Below are 18,575 nucleotides of genomic sequence, written 5' to 3'. Positions count from 1 at the left end.
ATTTGGATTATCTCAGACAGTCACTGAAAATGAATATTAGTGGATGCCTTTTACTGTAGATATTTTTGGTGGGATACTTATGCCGAAAAAACATTTCATTTTTAGCTCACCTGGCCCATAGGGCCAAGTGAGCTTTTCCCATCACTTGGCGTCCGTCGTCTGTCGTCCGTCGTCGTCTGGTGTCGTTAACTTTTACAAAAATCTTCTCCTCTGAAACTACTGGGCCAAATTACACCAAACTTGGCCATAACCATCATTGGGGTATCTAGTTTAAAAAATGTGTTCGGTGACCCGGCCAACCATCCAAGATGGCCACCATGGCTAAAAATAGAACATAGGGGTAAAATGCAGTTTTTGGCTTATAACTCAAAAATCAAAGCATTTAGAGCAAATCTGACAAGGGGTTAAATTGTTAAACAGGTCAAAATTTATCTGCCCTGAAATTTTCAGATAAATCGGATATCCTGTTGTTGGGTTGCTGCCCCTGAATTAGTAATTTTAAGGAAATTTTGCTGTTTTTGGTTATTATCTTGAATATTATTATAAATAGAGATAAACTGTAAACAGCAATAATGTTCAGCAAAGTAAGATTTACAAATAAGTCAACATGACCGAAATGGTCAGTTGACCCCTTTAGGAGTTATTGCCCTTTATAGTCAATTTTTAACCATTTTTCGTAAATCTTAGTTATCTTTTACAAAAATCTTCTCCTCTGAAACTACTTGGCCAAATCAATCCAAACTTGGCCACAACCATCTTTGGGGTATGTAGTTTCAAAAATGTGTCCGGTGACCCGGCCATCCAATCAATATGGCTGCCATGGCTAAAAATAGAATCTGGGGTAAAATGCAGTTTTTGGCTTATAACTCAAAAACCAAAGCATTTATAGTAAATCTGACAGGGGTAAAATTGTTTATCAGGTCAAGATCTACCTGCCCTGAAATTTTCTGATGAATCTGACAACCCAGTTTTGGGATGCCGCCCCAGAATTAGTAATTTTAATGAAATTTTGCTGTTTTTGGTTATTATCTTGAATATTATTATAGATAGAGATAAACTGTACACAGCAATAATGTTCAGCAAAATAAGATTTACAAATAAGTCAAAATGACCACAATGGTCAGTTGACCCGTTTAGGAGTTATTGCCCTTTATAGTCAATTTTTAACCATTTTTTCGTAAATCTTAGTAATTTTTTTACAAAAATCTTCTCCTCTGAAACTGCTTGGCCAAATCAATCCAAACTTGGCCACAACCATCTTTGGGGTATGTAGTTCAAAAAATGTGTGCGGTGACCCGGCCATCCAACCAAAATGAAAAAAAAAAATCTGGAGTAAAGGTGTTTATCAGGTCAAGATTTATCTGCTCTGAAATTTTCGGATAATTCAGACAACCCGTTGTTGGGTTGCTGATCCTGAATTGTTAGTTTTAAGGAAATTTTGCTGTATTTGGTTATTATCTTGAATACTATTATAGATAGAGATAAACTGTAAACAGCAATAATGTTCAGCAAAGTAAGATTTACAAATAAGTCAACGTGACTGAAATGGTCAATTGACCCCCTATGGAGTTATTGTCTTTTATAGTCAATTTTTAACAATTTTCATAAAATTTGTAAATTTTTTCTAACATTTTTCACTGAAACTATTGGGCCAAGTTCATTATAGATAGAGATAATTTTCAGCAGCAAGAATGTTCAGTAAAGTAAGATGTACAAACACATCACCATCACCAAAACACAATTTTGTCATGAATCCATCCTCTTCCTTTGTTTAATATTCATAAAGACCAAGGTGAGCGACACAGGCTCTTTAGAGCCTCTAGTTTTTAAATTTCAAAAGTTACACTTATAAAAAGTAGTGCATCACATATAAATCTATCTTTTCTTCTCATGAATATGGACAAAGGAAGACACACTGAATTAAATTAATTAGAACATTTTCTAAAGGCTTGTATGAAGACTTAAGCAAAACCACTAAATTAAATATCCACCAACATGCAAGTTTTCCTTCATCCACAAAAAATGGTACCCACGAAAATAAATGAATCCACAGTACCTTCAATATTCATTAACAGTTAAGCAAGTAGTAGACACATATATAATATCTTCTAATGGTCAAGTATATCAAGTAGTACACACATATATAATATCTTCTAATAGTCAAGTATATGGATTGGCACTCCTATCACATCTTCTTATATTTATCTATGAAAAATGTGGAAAGTAAAATTTAGATAAAAAATTGTTTTGTATTGTGCAACCTTAAATCTGAAGAATATGATATTTTACATAACAAATATTTTTTTTCAGATGATAGAATTAACTGAGAGAGCTAGATCAATGAACAAAGGAAGGTGAGTGGTAAAGGGGAAATAACTCTTTCTGCTAAATAATGTTTTTTTGCAACTTCCTTCTGAAGACTAGATTCCAAGATGTACAACTCGTTGACTGTGAAAGTTTAGTTTTCAACTAGATTTATGCAATTTGCATCTTCTTTACTGTGCCTTATTTAGTTTAATCAAATTGGTATCGTAATACTACTTTAGGAATTATATCTGATGTGGCATAATTTATAATGGTAATACCTTCAGACATCTAAATATGCAAGGCCTAGTAAAGGGATATTATGTATTTCTGTCAGTTCATTTATCCATTCTTATGTCTGTCCATCCTGATTGAGGTAAAAGTTAATAATTTGTGGTCAAGTTCACATAAAACTTGCTACACATTTTCACTATGATGTGAACTATAAATAGATATGTCGAATTAAAAGAAATTGAAGAGAATTGAAAACTCTTTTTTTTAAAGGGATTTCTATTTTTTTGTTGTCAGAGTGTGTAACACATATGATTTAGTTTATTAAAATTCTTATTTTTATGGTCATTTTTTTTTCATTTTTCAGAGGAAACAGAAGTACAATGGGAGTTAAGATAGATGAATCGTAAGTTTTTACTCATTTATTTAAAAAGTGGTGGAAAGATTTGTGCTTTTTAATAGAAACTGAATGATCATTATCCTTTAGTTACTATATTTGCAGATATGAATTCATGTAAACAGAATACTCCTGTTATCTGCATGTAACAAGTTTGTAACTGCAAAAACAGAATAAGGAAAATATAAAAACAAAACATAATATCAGAATATTGTTGTTCAGAAAACAGCCTTCTTCATTTCATTACCGGTAATTGAAACACGAGGAAAATAATTATTTGGTGCATTTTCAGGACTTCAATATTACACCTCTAAGGCAAAAACAAATGATGTTTATACCTGCAGAGGTTTAATTGTACATTATGCTTCAAACATAAAGTTACTTTTTATATTGTAGATTTGACAGACTTGCAGATAAATTTATTAATGCTCCAGTAAGTATTGTTAAAAAATAAATTGAAAACTCAAATTAAAAAAAAAAATGTTTTATATTCTTGAATTGTTAAGTTTGACTTTATAACAAGTGGATTTGAACTTTCTTGTGAAAGAAAATCCTTTCTATTAACCAAATCTATTATTATTTATAATCTCAATAAAATGCACTTCATGTTTTGTTCATATAAGATTTTTTCAGTTCTTATAGATATCATATAAACATGTTGTAAAATCTGATTTGGTTGATGTTTAACCTTGTTATTAAATATCAGATCCATAATTTTTCATAATTTTTATTTAACAGCCTAAAATACAGATTTGTAGTAAATATGAACGACATACAGACAATAGAAGTTATGGGGACAGAATGCAACTGTTTGAAGAATTTTCAAAACCCAAACCCCCACCAGAAATCATCCGACACGGGAAAGGTGGCACGTCAGGTGCTGAAGATGGGGAGGAAGGAGGAGAAGAGGAGGAGTAGAATTAATCGTTATGTCCATGACCTCAGCCTAGGGTCAAAGGTGAGAGGTCCTTATAAATTTTTCAATATTTAAGGAAGCTGGCTTGTCATGTTTTGGAATTTTTGTAAGATTTTCGGAATCCTCTGGTTTTATCTATTTGAATGCCTTGCATAATGATAAGCCATCTGTAAAAGTCTTAAAAAAATTTAATTACTTTTTAACAGTTTTTGAGAACTTCAACTTGTCAATGATAAAGCTATGAAAAGTTAAGAGAGAATATTTTCCCACCAAAATTTCAATGGCTCATATCTCGAAAACAAGCACGGTGACCTATATATTTTTTTTTGCTCTCTGGATTCCTTTATTAATTCCCTATCAACATAAACTAGTGTTTTGAAAAGTTAATTACTTTGAAACTGAGAAGCAAACTCCCTTAAAAAAAAAATATGTGTTTGAAAGATGCTTGTATTTTATTGTATTGTATCTTGTGGTTGTTTGCTGCATTGTTTGGTCTTTGAATTTTTGAAGACTTTTCTCTCTTTTTTTAAGGTGATTCTTAACAATTACAATCAATTGTACAGAGCATGCACAGTGTGGTAGATCTATCTTAAATGTTATTTTAAATAGGTACTTGCATTGTATGAAAAAACCTTACATATTTAACAAGGAAAAGAATTTTAGAAAAACGATTAATTAAAAAAAAATAAGATAATATTCATTGACTTCATTGCATTTTGTATACTGTATACAATTCTAAAATTAGATATTAATTGGTTAAATGGTAAAATCAAACAAATGCAATTCACCAATGATTTACAAAATACTCAGAGTTATTCCCCTTTGTATGTGATAATAAGATTTAAAACTAAAAACATTTTACGCAATCATTTATTCAACTTTTTAATCATACATAAAAGTGTTATTTTCTTCTATTTCAGATATATTCATTTCCCATAGATTCCTTGGAACGGCTATTAAAGACAGAATTGGGGATAAAAGACAATTTATTACAACTTTAGAATCTTTTTCTAGCATTGAATATTTATTGCAAACTTTTATTTATTTATTTATATGACACTGTAGTTGTTACAAGTAAGCACTAAAATTCATTGCTAGAGTTTCGTTAATTTTCAATATTTATAAAAAATGATATCCTTTTAAAGGAATTAACTTATTTAATCTAATGTATTTTATTAGCAGAACTTTTGCCCTAGGCACTTTCTTGTAAATAGCTTGTCAATAATCTTTTTTATTATTTCCTAATTTAAAATAAATTTGTTAAAATTGATAACTGTGCAATAGAAAATTTATAACGTTTCTTATCTATTTTCTTTTCGATGGAGAAATGTTATTAAATGAAGTCCATTAAACCAATTGTGATCATTTATGTCATCGTAAAATGTGTGTTTTGGCAGGCCTGTCGCAACACCTATTTCAATGTCCTTATTTTGTGTGATACATCTGGGATAGTCTTATGTTAGAGAAATATTCATAATAAAAAGCTTTGACTATCCTTGAGTTTGTCTTTGTAGTCTTTATTTTTGAGGCTCCCACAGGGTCTTAAACGACCTGCGACCTCTGGGCTCTTTAGAGACGACTTCTAACCTGAGGGCCTTCTAAAAACGACCTGCGACCTGTAAAATTTGAAAAAAAACGACCTCAGACCGACTCCGGTCCTCTGTGTTGGGGAAAAACGACCTGCGACCTGTACATTTCCCTCTTGACGAATTTGAAAGCGACCTTGCAACCTGAGGGGGGTACCCTGCGGGAGCCTCATTTTTCATGCTTTATGAATGGCTGACTGAAATTTCGACAAGTGGTGGTTCAAAGGATTTAGTTACCAGGACTGAATCTTGTTTTTTTGCAATAGAAATAACAGTGAAGACAATCAGATTTTCTTCAAGGACCAACAGTGAAAAAAATAGGTTGAGAAATCTGGGCACAAGTAGAGATTACTGTGGATGATTTTTTACCTTGGGTACAAATTTTCATGTTTTTGCCAAAGTCATACAAACTTATGAAAATTAGTGTTTGTTGAACATTTAAATTCAAAATCCATAGAAATTGGTATTCCATGAATAATAATGATTTCACAGTTTAGATATTGCTCTCATTGTTTGCTGATTATATCCTTCATTTAAAGGTCTTACTAGCTGGTCTATTCTGAAGTAGAGTTCTAACCTGTAGAGTTAAGCCCACTTGTAGTGAGTGGCTTTAAACACAGACCTTAATCATTTTTTCCACCAAAGGCAAAGGTTGTGGTTTTTAGTGGTGGATTCTGAAATTTTCATTAAGAGGGTACATTCTGGTCTTGCTTCATTGATTCCCCCCCCCCCCTTTTCGCCTGTTGTTTTTCCTGGCAATGCTTGCATTTTCAACCAATAGAAATTGGCAGCAACTATATAGCCAGTTGTGAAAGTGGCATTTAAGCACAATCAAAATTCAAACAAAGCATTTCCATTAGAACAAAACAGATGTATCTCGCCCAACCACTACTGGTATTGTTCATCATTCTCATTATTTTTAAGATAAATAAAAGGTGTTGAGGAGTGCATTTCCATGAGACAGCAGCTCAGATAAACAAAAAGACAGCAAAACATTTAAAGGTCATAAATGACAAATAACCAAAAGCAGAGACTGCAGAAAGACATCTTTTCTAGTAGCGAGTTTCTTGAAGACATACTATTATATATAACTGATTTGATTTTGATTGTTTTGTGTTTAACGTTCAGTGGCAATTATTTCATGTATATATTTAGGACGATTGCTCAATCTTTATTAAGTACTGGGGTGCACGGAACCCTTCCTTGGTGTTGCTTATTCTGACCGGGGTTACTTGATTAACTAGTTGTTTTTCTTTTCACATCCAATATTACATACAAGTTATTTGCAAATTATTACAAAAACGCAAAAGATAACACAATTTAACCTCGGACTAATACATTGAATTAACTTTATAATATAAGTCCAAGTATTGTCTTTTTCAAATTTTAAAAGGAAATTAATTAAATGATAACAAATTTAACAAAGGAATGCCTTAAACAAATGTTTAAATCCACCTCCTTCAATTATCTAAAAACAAAAAATCATATTCAATATACAAAAAAATCTATATTTTAATAGGGGAAAGCTATCTGTAGATGCATTAAATCCCTGACATAATATCTAGGTTAATTTTCATCATAACTATAAATACAACAGTATAAGAGTTTATTTATGGATATAATATCTTTAAACTTAACATTGAAGGATAACAGGTAAAACTGTTTTATTGTCCTAAATCTCAGCTTCTGATTTATTATGTCAGATCATGTTATATCAATACAACAGGTCTTAAAATACGTTTGAAAATTTCGTTTTCCAATTTCATACCTTCACAGAAAGGCCCTGTGACTACCGAAAAAAGATATTTGGTAAAGACCATAAGAAAATAAGCAATTAAATGAGAAAGCTATTTTTTTCTTTAATTTCCGTGCAGAAGTCATTTTCGATAATATGTCTTCTATTGCATATTAACTTTTCCAACTGTGGTCCACACCAGTGGATAATTGAGTAAACTGAAAGGGTGTCACACATATAAGCAGCTTCCACGAAAACGTTATGCACCCATGAACCAACAAAAACAAACAAACATTGATAGATTTGTTGTGTTTGAATTCCCTCAGTTTTAGTTTGTAACCCCGATTTGTTTTCTTCCAATCGATATAGAAGAAGAAGAAGAAGATGCTTTATTTCCATAAAATGGGCTCACAAGGAGCATAATATAATATCATTGTAATATAATATTCTTTTACAAATATAATAAACAACACATAGTTACAAACACAAATAAGAAACAACAGTTATCACATATTAGTATATATATAAAACCTTTGTCTCAGGCACACCTCTGGAAAGTAACAAAAAAAAAAACTGTGAGTAGGCTAAATATATCTAGCTGAACTGCAAGAGGCACCTAGGGACGGTGCTATATGGCATGGTGGGTGCATATTAAAATGTGTTTCGGGACATTAATGATATGGTAAGATATTGTAAGAAGTTGCACATAAATGGTATGTCATCCTCGATATATAATGACTTTTGAACACCGGTATACTACGTATACTAGTGGCTTTATTTGGGACAGGCAAGGTTAAAACAGTTGTCAGGATATTAACTGCTCGTCTCGTCGGTGTCAAAAAATTCCAGATCTTGTAATCTTTAAAATATTAAATTCTTATTCTCAAGTAGACATAGAAACATAAGAATATGAACATATAATTAATCAAAGTTGTTGAAGTTCATTGATGAAGATTAACAATAAAAGGCCTAACATGGAAAAAAAATTGTGATACAATTCAAATGACAAAATAACGAACATTTGATTCATAAAAAAAGACAGAAACTTCCGAATTAATGGACTCTGGCTTGAGACAGACATACGCATTTAGTAACAATACTGACACATCACCAATCTCCAAGTTTAAGCACTCTAGAGATAAGAAGAATAAGCAGTTGTTGCTCCATTAGTGCCGACCAAAAATGTTAGCATTTTTTTCTCAACTTGTATCAGCTTGTAAGAACTTTTTTAGTATTGAAAGTTCGATACAATAATAAACATTTGATGTTATAGGGTTATTGCATGAATATTGGGGAATATTGTCCCGAGTAGAATTTTATATCGACGAGCTTGCGAGTGCAATATGTGTTTTACGAGGGACAATATTCACCAATATTCCTGCAATAATCCTTTTAATGTACAGTAATATAATATTTGAAAGTAAAAATTGGTTTACACTAAGATTTTGGTGTTGATGACGTCATGAATTTTGAAGATTTATTGCACGCTAATTTTTGGTTACTTTCTGTGGGAAATGTTATATTGCTAGATCTATGCAATAATTCGGCATATTGCATGCTATGAAATTCTAACGATTAATATTGTATCTTTGGAGAAGAAGATCTACGTATAACTAACTTGTTTCTAATCCTTTTTGTGATATTTTGCAAATAAAATTGATAATTTATAAACTTTTTCACTTTGAAATGCTTATTACTTTTATTTGACAAGTGTCAGTTATGAAGTGTATCTATCAAAGTTTCATCCAATAAAATGAATGATAAATCAAATATTAATCACGTGGTATACGTCAATTTGCCAATGAGACAGCAACCCAAATGACAAATAACCAAAATCCATCTTCGATGGATGATTATCCAAATTTTGTGAATGTGCGACTCATTTTCATAGCTGCTTTAACATTGGTTTGCAGTGTATATCAAAGCTTATAAAACCTTATATAAAGAATACAAAGACGAGTAAAAAGTGTAGCGATCTCCGACTCTTGCTGAGTTTCTTGAGGACACACTCTTAAAATAACTGGCGTAGTGTATAGTATGTATGTGAAGTTAGCAGCCGGTTCGTTATTCGTTATTCGATATTCAATATCCAACCGGCTGCCGGCTAACAGTCGGTTCGATATTCAAAATTTATAGGAAAATTAAACACTTGATAACATTAAAAGCATGATTTTCATAGTTACAAGGACTAATAAGATACGTATGAAATCTTTAAATGACTTCTTCAAGCTGTCGTAATTTCTCGTTGTCCTCGAATATAAACCCTCACCCTTTTCTAAGTTACATATTTGTCTTTCTGTAATACATGTATAGATTTTTGTCAATAAAACAACTTCAAAGATGTACTTTTGTATATAAATTTCTTAAGACAAAAATAAAAATCAATAACTCTAGAAATATTTATATTTTTTTATAAATAGAACAAGCGTGGACACAGATGAGTGTGGATAGTATGTCTGGATGTTTGTCAGTGTCTTATGACAAAAGGGAGTTCTATGTTTTCCTATATGGTGTAATTATACTGTGTTGCACGATGACAACCAACCTGGGCATTAGGAGTATCGTTTATTTAATATTTATTTTTTATGTTCAAGACGGGCATGGAAGAGACAGTAATAACATTAGTTGCCAAATGATTATGATAAAATATGTTCCACATCTTTAATTTTTGATACATTTTGTAGATAGAAGAGCAACTTATTATAGGTTAATTTATTCATGTTTTTTTTTCTAAATGGGAGATGATACATAGATTTGATAACATGATATAAGAAGCCTGTAATTCTCTCGTTGTCGTTTGTTTGTGTGTTATATATTCACTTTTCGTTTATTTTTGTACACAAATAAGGCCGTTAGTTTCTCGTTTGAATTGTTTTACATTGTCATTTCGGGGCCTTTTATAGCTGATAATGGGGTATTGGCTTTGCTCATTGTTGATGGCCATATGGTGACCTGTAGTTGTTAATTTCTGTGTCATTTTGGTCTCTTGTGGAGAATTGTCTCATTGGCAATCATACCACATCTTTTTTATATGTATTTGCTTACTATTTGTATGGTTCTATTTATATTATTTTGTGGTGGATCATCAGTATCATTAGTAAAAAAATTTGTTAAAATGTTCCTCAGATTAGAATACATTTATTGGTTTTTAGTAATGACAATGCCTGACATGATGCTTGGGGCTAGATGATCTAGGAAGTAAACCTTTGTGCTGATTTTTATCAATTCTTTGATAATGTCTCCTCCAAATCCGGTCGAAGCAAAGCAAATTTTGGACCAATATGACAATGATTTCACCAAAACTTTTAAAGAACCTTTGTGAGCATGCTTCAAAGACTCATAACTGCTCCAAAAGTAATCTGACAGAATTTCAAGCATGTCAAGTGGATATTATCAACAGCTACTTAATTAGTCTTAATATGTCTAAATATCTAAAAAGTAATAGTATTCAAAAGGTTATGCAAAATTATTCTCCTTTCATTTTCTTTGGTTATATGGATACGCATATAAGTGATACATATACCAATACAGTATTTGTTGTGGTATGAAAGTGTAGTAATTAACTTTTACTGTAACAACGCTAATTCACACAAATTAAGAAATAAACAAATGAATGAAAAATGTTGAACATGTACAATGAAATATAGTTTTAGAAATCGATTAGGCGTGATAGTCCTTATAATTTTTTTATACATTAAATTGAGCGACCATTTACACTCAGGACCGAGTCATCAGTAGGGAGAACAGATGTATTAAAACAACCTAGCTAAGCATCATATTGCTAGTAGCGGGAGTAGCATTGTCAGGTAAATTTGGTCAATGGACATACATTTGTATAATGTTTGGTTCAAATCGAAATAGAATGCTTTTATCTCCCTATTACTTACATTGTACATAGAGGTAATACTTCTTTGACAAATCCATGTACATGAGAGTTGTCTGTCAAATCTTTATTTCACAAAGAATGAATTGCATAACAATGAACTGAGCTCAAAGCAAAGTACTTTAATAATACACTTAGACAAAGAGCTAAATCCAGTGATATACTCAGTACTACAGGTCCTTCATGAACATCCATCGACCAAAACCATATCTCAATAACATGCCATACTACATTGTTGAATAAAGTCCTGAAAAAAGACATGATTTATTTTATCGTATTGTAAGTATATATGCACAGGTAAAAACTTTTTGTGGTATGATCATTCAGTACCTAGCAACTATCAATTTGCTTCATGCACAAATTGATATAGGTTGAGTGTCCCTCTGTTGGAAATAAGAACACACCTCCACCTTATTTTAGTAAACTGATAAACAAACATTCAAGACTATCAAATGTTATCCAAGACTTGTCAGTGTCTATTTACCATTGCCACTGAACCAGTAAGTAAGTAAGTAAGTAATTTTTATTGGTTTTAAATCCAAAATTACAGGATTGATACCAAGACAATACAAATTTGTTATACACAAACATACAAACATATATATATCATATCAATTTCATAAACATTATATGAGGAGGTGGTACGACAAAGTTATTTAGTGCTTAATAAAGCATTTCTAGAAATGTACATGTCGCTTATAAATTTAACAATAATTCTAATTATATCAGTGATATTTAACCCCGCCACATTATTTATGTATGTGCCTGTCCCAAGTCAGGAGCCTGTAATTCAGTGGTTGTCGTTTGTTTATGTGTTACATATTTGTTTTTCGATATTTTTTTTCTCTCGTAAATTTGAATTGTTTTACATTGTCTTATCGGGGCCTTTTATATCTGACTATGCGGTGTGGGCTTTGCTCATTGTTGAAAGCCGTACAGTGACCTATAGTTGTTAATGTGTGTGTCATTTTGGTCTTTTGTGGATAGTTGTCTCATTGGCAATCATACCACATCTTCTTTTTTTATATATGTACACATAATTATATACATGTAAGACTAAAATTTTAAAGTACTTATATAAGACTAAAACTGACATTCAGTCTTTACTGAAAACTTTATTCCCCAAGTCATTTTCAAATCTGACTTCACGATAAAATAAGATTCCATATCTACATGTACATGTACAACCAGTGAAAATCAAATATCCCTCTATTAGACTAGCATTGAAATCCCAGTTTTCTAAAATGTTAGCTAGGTGGAACCTAAAACTAAAAAAATTGAAACAATATATATCAAATATTTCAAATGCATGTACATGTAATAATATAATTTTACCAAAATTTGCTATATTTTTCTTTTTTTTTTGTTTGTCTTCTGTTCGAGACTGTATATTGACCTCTAGATGTCTTTTAATTATATTCAGTTTGGTGTGGGTTGATGTTTGATTGTTGTACATATTACAACCAGAAGCTCAGCAGGGTGCAGCTTTATATGACTGCAGAGATCGAACCCGGAACAGTTGGGGAACCCCAAGAATTCATTTTTTGAAGAAATCTAATAAAGTTCAGTTTTAAACCCTTTAGACCTAAATAGCGTTGACAAATTTACAAAAAAATAAATGTCAAGATTCTAACTACACGGTTAGATTCAGCATTTCAAGGAACTCCAATAATTCAATGTTTGATGAAATCATACAAAGTTTAATTTTGAACCTCCCAAAACTCCCAAAATCAATCCAAACCTTACTTTTGAGGTTATTAATGTTGTGTTTAATTGTCATTGATTTCTATTCACATTGTGCGAAAACCAAGAAAAATGCTTATTTGGGCCCTTTTAGTTTAAAGGCCCTTAATTCCTTAACTGTTCGGACCAAAACTCCAAAAATTAATCCTAACCTTCCTATTGTGGTCATTAACCTTGTGTTTAAATTTCATTGATTTCTATTCACTTATTCTTATTGTGCGAAAACCAAGAAAAATGCTTATTCGGGCCCTTTTTTAGCCCGTATTTCCTAAACTATTGGGACCACGCCCCCAAAATCAATCCCAACCTTCCTTCAGTGGTATTGAACCTTCTGTTTAAAATTTATAAAAATCCATTCACTGAAACTAAATGTATCTTCAGACGAAGAGACGACAACAACATCATACCATTATACGACGCAAATGTTGTTGCTGTTGTATAAAAATTGTCACTTGACCAACAGAAAAAGCTTGCATTTTGTGTATGTCCAATGCATTATTGAGACCCCTCATGGGGGGGGTCCTAGTAATCACATAATCACCATTTTTTTGCCAATATAATCACATAATCATTGAATATTTGCTTATCTTTAGTAATCAAATAATCATAAACTAAAAATACAGTCCTAGGTAATCAAATAATCATGAAATATTTGGCTTAATAATCAAATAATCATTAAAAAAACGGCCAAGTAATCACATAATCAAAAACCCCATGAGGGCTCTCATTATTGGAACTGATTTAAGCAAATGACTCTTAGATTTAAGTCATCTAATATCACTTACTATTGTCGGCTGACCAGGTAATCTGTCCCACTTTAACTATTGATGTCATACAACATTTGTATTGTGAAGTCAAAATTTTACAGGAACCTGGGTGATGTCCTGTCATGGCAGACAAATAGCAATACGATGTTTAGGAAAACATGATCTAAGACCTCCTCCATATAAGACACAAATACATGGAAACCTAATCAAAATCATAAAACAGCTGTTACTGTAAATGGATTAAAGAGTATATATGACTTTTAAACAAATGTAAAGGAAAAATGACAGGAAATGGGCCAAATAGAGTTCAAGGGGAGCAAATTAGAGGGAAATTTTAAAGTTGAGTCATCTTTTTAGACGCAAGTTAAATGAGAGGGGGCAGGACCATTTTGGGGACATCTGGATCAGGTGGTTTTTAAGTTCAGGATTTCGGGATTGACACTTTCATGGTCAGGGATCACTTTCTTCAAATTTCGGGATGTCAGGTTTTGATATTTTTTAAATTCGGGACCTCAAGATTTCATGTTTTTAAGCCGGGGATTTCGGGATCAAGACCCCTCCGACCCACCCTCTTAAATAATCACTTATTTAGACTTACCTTCTAATTATATATAAAAAAAAAAACACAACTCAGAACAGGAACAATATGACACTATTTCTAATTTACTTCGACTACTGATATGCAAACCTAAAAACAGACCGTGCCCAAAAATATCATAAAATAGTGATTGAAAGATTGATTGCACTTTGAATATATACTTCAGACACGTGTTACATGAGCCGGTTTGTTTACAAATAATAATGTCACGTGCTCACGCACTGACGTCACAATTTGCATCGATCTTGCAATTCACTACACAATTCACTCATACAGAACCAATTATCATGCAAACATGCATCGTGAATGTGATTGGTTATCAAAGATTGATTCCCTTAGAAAAACTTAGTAGATACTTAGTCAGCCGTAAGCGGTTGAGCTAAGGTTAGCGCGCTGCCTCGTAACACAGAGGTCCCGGGTTCGTGTCCCGGTGGAGACAAGCAATTTTGTAATGAAATTCGTGCTCTCCGGTTACATTGGCGCCCAACAATCACTGGTGGTAAGCGGATGGTCGTAACTAAAAGTTACGACCATCCGGAGATGGGAGACAACTCTAGGCATAAGTTTTTCTTTTCCGATTTTTGTGCACTAAAAGGTTCATTTGAACCAAACCGCTTGTCTCGTACATACTATTCGACAGTCCGGTGATATTAAAACCAAATTTGATGCATTAAAACATTCCAATTTTCGTAAAATAGTCATTCAAAAATTCAAGCATGATGGTCGTAACTAAAAAAACAAAATATTGAGGATGGTCGTAACTTAAATTTGTGATGGTCGTAACTCTGTTTTAAATAAGACCGAATAAGGCAAGTCAAGAATTTTAAACGTGTCTTTTATTATATGCATACTAGTATTTCATATGATGTACTTCTGAAGATTTTGTTTTCATTTTTTACATACAATGTAAAATAAAGCAATTTCAATGCGTGTAACACTTATCAATTCAGAAATTTTAAAAGTTTTCAAATATTAGTTTTGGGGAATTTTGATTAAAGTTCGATTTAAAATTCCAATTTTTTCAAATGTAACCGAACCAGTCAAGAGTTCTAAACGTGTCTTCTGTTATATGAATAAATCATATATCATATTATGTATTTGTGAAGTTGTTTTCACCAAATAATAAAAACTAGATGGAGAGAGGGATACCTGTAAAGAAGAAAATTGGAACGAATCGAACGAAACAATACAAAATGAAATGAACAGTCATATATTCTTAAAATATAATGTATAAAATTAATAAAGAGGCAAATAATTAAATTAATGTAAGCGGTTAAATTCATTAACAATGTAAATTTCTCAAAAGTGGGGAAATCATTTTAAAACAAGAAACACAGCTCTGGTTATGATCATTCTTTGTTAGAAATAAAAAGCACAAAATGTATCAAATACATGTAATTGTTTAAATTACAAAATAAATGAGTTTAAGAAACAAATTAACAAATTGGACATCACATGAAATAGCAGTATCCTAATTTTTTTTCCGATTGGAATTCGCATCTATTGCAAACATAAACTTTTTGAGGATGTACTTACTAGTTGATTTTTTTAAATCTTCAATTGAAGAATGATACATTAAGTCGAAAGAGTATTAATAAGGAGTCAAAATAAGCTTAACATATTGATAGGTTATGAAGGTCGTTATCGAGACTAGAGCATACCCGCGAATTCGCAGGTCCGTACCTGAGTTTTAAAAAGAACATACGCTTTATTTTTAGCCTGGATGCTTAGACGTCATATTGTTGTTTGGTGAAATCAAGCTGATAATCAGGTGCACAGTAATGCCCAATGACGAAGTCCATGAGTAGCTTGTAGCCATTCATACAATGTAAACATATAACTTACACATGATTTTCAACCTGCATACCGGGATTTGTATGTAATAATTGCCGCAGTACATTTAGTTTGACCTAAGTCTTTGTAACATTATCCTGGCTACAAACAAGTATTTTATTTTACTCTTAAATTCAGTGCATGTAGCAGTGTAAAATATATATCAACAACTTTCCTACTTTCGAAGTTAACACAATGATCATTGCGACACCATAGATTCAGTTTTCATTCCGTACCAATACTTAGAACTAATATCAATACTATACAGCAATATATAATCGTTATGTAATCGATAAAAAATAACGACAACACGTAATAAAATCCTGGGTTGAGTTCAATATCGTAGCGGCTACGTAGCTGCTATCAATATCTATGTAACAACTAGTCTATAGCTGCATGTTCAATCGTCAAGATCTACGTAGCACTACGTAGCAGCTACGATATTGAACTCAACCCTGACTCAGAAGTGCATTTGTGGATTCTATTTCCTCATGAACGACCAAAAGACGAATATTTGAAGGCCAATAGTTTATAAGACAATAACAATTTAAAAAAAGTCAAGGAGTAAACAAAGACTCAAAAACTCTAAGACATAAGAGCTGCAATAAATGATTTAAAGATGATTGTTCAGACTGTACGTTTAATAATTTCATCTGCCGACATGATTGCAGATAAAAAAAAAGTCGTAATAAAAAAATACTAAAAACAAATATAAGGGAATACACGTGCATTTAATAATTTAATGCCTTAACGTACAGAAAAAAATATATCAATTCTCAACCCTAACATACTTTTTGGCTTAATGCGAGTTGATTAAATTGATGCACTTAATAAATTTGTAAAATCAAAGTTACAAAGGGGTAGTGAAAAATTCATTATACCAGAAATGAGCATTTTAGATGTAAATATGTATTTAAAAAAACTTGACAAGTCGAAAGCAACTGGTTTAGATGATGTCGGACCAATTTTTTTGAGTATGTGCAGCAATGTCATTTTACCAGCTTTGACATATATCTAAACATCAATTATGGTAAATTTCCAAGTATTTTTAAAACTGCAAGAGTATGCCCAATTTTTAAAATTGGCAAGGCCTGTAATCCTGATAATTATAGACCAATAGCAGTTTTGGCTTGTCTATCTAAAATCATAGAACGACATATAGCTAATAGTTTGTATTTTTTTTTTAAATAGTAATGACCTTCTTAATACTACACAGTCAGGTTTCAGAACTAAACATTCGTATACTACTGCACATACTAAATTAGTAGATGAATGGTTAGCAAAAAAAGATAATGGAGAGATAAATGGAGTTATATTTTTAGATTTAAAGAAAGCTTTTGATCTGGTTAATCATATAATTTTATTGAAAAAACTTGAATATTATAATGTTTCTAATAGTACACTTGACTGGTTTAAGTCATACTTGTTTGAACGAAGCCAACAAGTTAAGGTCAATAACGTCATGTCTAATACTAAATGCAGAAAAACTGGTGTATCACAAGGTTCTATCCTGGGCCCTTTGTTATTTATTTTATATATCAATGATTTACCACTTAATATAGAACATTCATTAATAGATTTATATGCAGACGATTCTACATTACATTGTAAAGGTAATGATGTAATTCAGTTAGCTTCTAACCTTCAAAATGATATTCATGTAATTGAAAACTGGTGCTCGCAAAATTGTATGAAATTAAATGCCAAAAAAGAGTAAATCAATGATTATTGGTTCAAAACAATGGCTTTGTTTAACTGGAAACAGTTTTGATATCAATATTTCAAATGAACAAAAAGAAAATGTAGATTGTGAAAAACTACTTGGTTTATATATTGACAAAAACTTTAATTGGAGTCAGCAAAAAGATAAAATGTCAATTACTATATCAAATAGAATCAACTTATTACAAAAGATAAGAAAATATTTACCTATGCATATACGTATTATCTATTTTAATGCTTATATTCTGCCATTATTTGATTATTGTTGCAATATATGGGGAAGTTGTTGTGAGAGTGGAATAGATAAACTTAATAAATTATTAAAGAAATCTGCTAGGGTTATAGTAGAAGCTGACATAATGACATCATCCAGTTTAATGTTTAATAGTTTACACTGGTTAAATGTGGAAAAACGAATTCAATACCAAAAGGCAATACTTGTATTTAAATCAATTAATGGTATGGTTCCTAACTATTTAGAAGAAAATTTTCATTTTACTGATAATCAAAACTATAACTTACGTTCAGCTGATAAAAAACTATTAAATCTTCCAAAACCAAAAACAATTTTTTTAAAGAAAACATTTACATATTCAGGTTCTCAAATATGGAACAGTTTACCAAATGAAATCAAAATGAGTGATCACTTGTATCTTTTAAAACAAAATGTTACAAATTTTTCATCAATTGTGCAAATTAATATGCCTTTTCATTATTATTTCCATTATAATTGTATATTGTGTATAATATAACTTTATAATACTGTGTGTACTTATAACTAAGTTATTATTATTTTGAGGACTCTCAGGAAGGTTAGTTTTAACTAATGGGATCATCCTCTTGAAATAAAGATTATTTAT

The 18,575-nt window shown here is 31.5% G+C and overlaps 1 protein-coding gene across 21 annotated transcripts in view; it reads left to right on the top strand.

The window, feature by feature from the left end:
* Positions 1-5,348, top strand: part of LOC143083894 (uncharacterized) — a 31,042-nt gene extending 25,694 nt beyond the window's left edge. For all 21 annotated transcript variants that reach the window (XM_076260287.1, XM_076260283.1, XM_076260278.1 and 18 more), the window contains 5 exons: positions 2,311-2,354; positions 2,903-2,941; positions 3,329-3,365; positions 3,671-3,890; positions 4,769-5,348. In XM_076260287.1, the coding sequence (XP_076116402.1) occupies positions 2,311-2,354; positions 2,903-2,941; positions 3,329-3,365; positions 3,671-3,850 (300 nt within the window). In that variant the 3' untranslated portion in view covers positions 3,851-3,890; positions 4,769-5,348. The remainder of the gene's footprint in view (positions 1-2,310; positions 2,355-2,902; positions 2,942-3,328; positions 3,366-3,670; positions 3,891-4,768) is intronic.
* Positions 5,349-18,575: the final 13,227 nt, after the last annotated feature.

This window comes from Mytilus galloprovincialis, chromosome 7 (genome assembly GCF_965363235.1).
Source record: "Mytilus galloprovincialis chromosome 7, xbMytGall1.hap1.1, whole genome shotgun sequence".
In the NCBI taxonomy this organism is placed as follows: domain Eukaryota; kingdom Metazoa; phylum Mollusca; class Bivalvia; order Mytilida; family Mytilidae; genus Mytilus; species Mytilus galloprovincialis.
Note: the sequence above shows the minus strand (reverse complement) of the source record. Positions and strands in the feature narration are given on the sequence as shown.